Consider the following 1,270-nt stretch of genomic DNA (forward strand, 5'->3'; position numbering starts at 1 on the left):
ATCCCAGGGCATTTGGCCCTTGGGTCTCTGAGCCCCCTGCTCTGGGGGCAGGTGTCCCTGCTCCCTGCAGGGGTTGTTCTTGGTGATCTTGAAAGTCTCTTCCTACCCAAACCATTCCATGATTCTACGGTCTCTGGGGGCAATGGGCAGTGGTGACACGGGGAGCAGAATCCTGTCTCCACCATGGTACTCTGTGCACAGGGCTACACCGTGCTTTGCTTGGTGAGAGATGTGCCCGGCACGTGGTGTGTTGGCTGAGGACGGTCTGTGTCCCCCTAGCCTCCCCGCTGTGCTGCTGCACTGCTTGCAGGAAGGAATTCTCCCCGTCTGCTCCTTTGGTGCAGAGCAGCTACTCCATCCCTCAGAAACTGCCCCAGCCCTCGCCCCTCTCCTAAAGAGGAAAGGCAGATGTGGAGGAACTCTGTGGGTCAACCAAAGCTTCCTGGGAGGCTGTGGCCGGAGTAGGGATAGGGCCGTGTACGGAGTGCGGGGACACGCGTGGAACGCTGCTCCCCGCACAACTTTGGTGTTCTGCCTGTCTCCAGCTGGGTGATTGGGAACTGGTCTGAATGCAGCCGGAGCTGCAACGAAGGCGTCCGCACCCGCAGCGTCTTCTGCAAGCGTAAGATCTCTGCCACCGAGGAGAAGACCTTGGATGATGCTTCTTGCACCCATCCACGGCCAAAGATGCTTGAGCCTTGCAACAACCAGACGTGCCCTCCAGAGTGGGTCGCCCTGGACTGGTCTGAGGTAAGTGCTTACCTCGCTGATGACGCTGGTCCTTCGGAGGACAGTCACGAGGCCAGAGCATGGGTGATGGCTGCTGGCCACGGAGAGCGGTGCAAAGCAGTGTTGTAGCTCAGGAGACAGGCAAGGTGGGAGCACGGGTGGGGAGAGCCAGTGCTGCCTCTCTCTGCTCCTTGCCATACGTCCTGACCATGTGTGTCCTCTCTTTGCAGTGCACCCCAAGCTGTGGGCCAGGTTTCCGCCACCGCATTGTCCTCTGCAAGAGCGGTGACCACAGCACAACTCTGCCCACCTCCCAGTGCCACGAAGGCTCCAAGCCCCCCACCAGCATGAGGTGCAACCTGCGGCGCTGCCCACCACCACGCTGGGTGACTGGCGAGTGGGGAGAGGTAGGGACAATCCTTTCCCTGGGGTTATTGAAGGAGAAGACTCTGCCCCCCAGCCCCTCAAATCCTAGTGCATGAGGCTTTTGCCTGCCAGCAGAACCCAGTGTGGCCACCACAACTCCGTGGTGATGTTCTTT

At 60.0% G+C, this 1,270-nt stretch overlaps 1 protein-coding gene across 1 annotated transcript in view; it reads left to right on the forward strand.

Annotated features, from left to right (window-relative positions):
• The window catches only part of LOC104499884 (A disintegrin and metalloproteinase with thrombospondin motifs 10-like), a gene marked incomplete at both ends in the record, with an annotated part of 12,508 nt that extends 11,372 nt beyond the window's left edge, over window positions 1-1,136 (forward strand). Inside the window, 2 exons of the mRNA XM_010143450.1 lie at window positions 546-750; window positions 960-1,136. Of these exons, the coding sequence (XP_010141752.1) occupies window positions 546-750; window positions 960-1,136 (382 nt within the window). The remainder of the gene's footprint in view (window positions 1-545; window positions 751-959) is intronic.
• Window positions 1,137-1,270: the final 134 nt, after the last annotated feature.

Source organism: Buceros rhinoceros, unplaced genomic scaffold (genome assembly GCF_000710305.1).
Source record: "Buceros rhinoceros silvestris isolate BGI_N320 unplaced genomic scaffold, ASM71030v1 scaffold34949, whole genome shotgun sequence".
Taxonomy (NCBI): Eukaryota; Metazoa; Chordata; class Aves; order Bucerotiformes; family Bucerotidae; genus Buceros; species Buceros rhinoceros.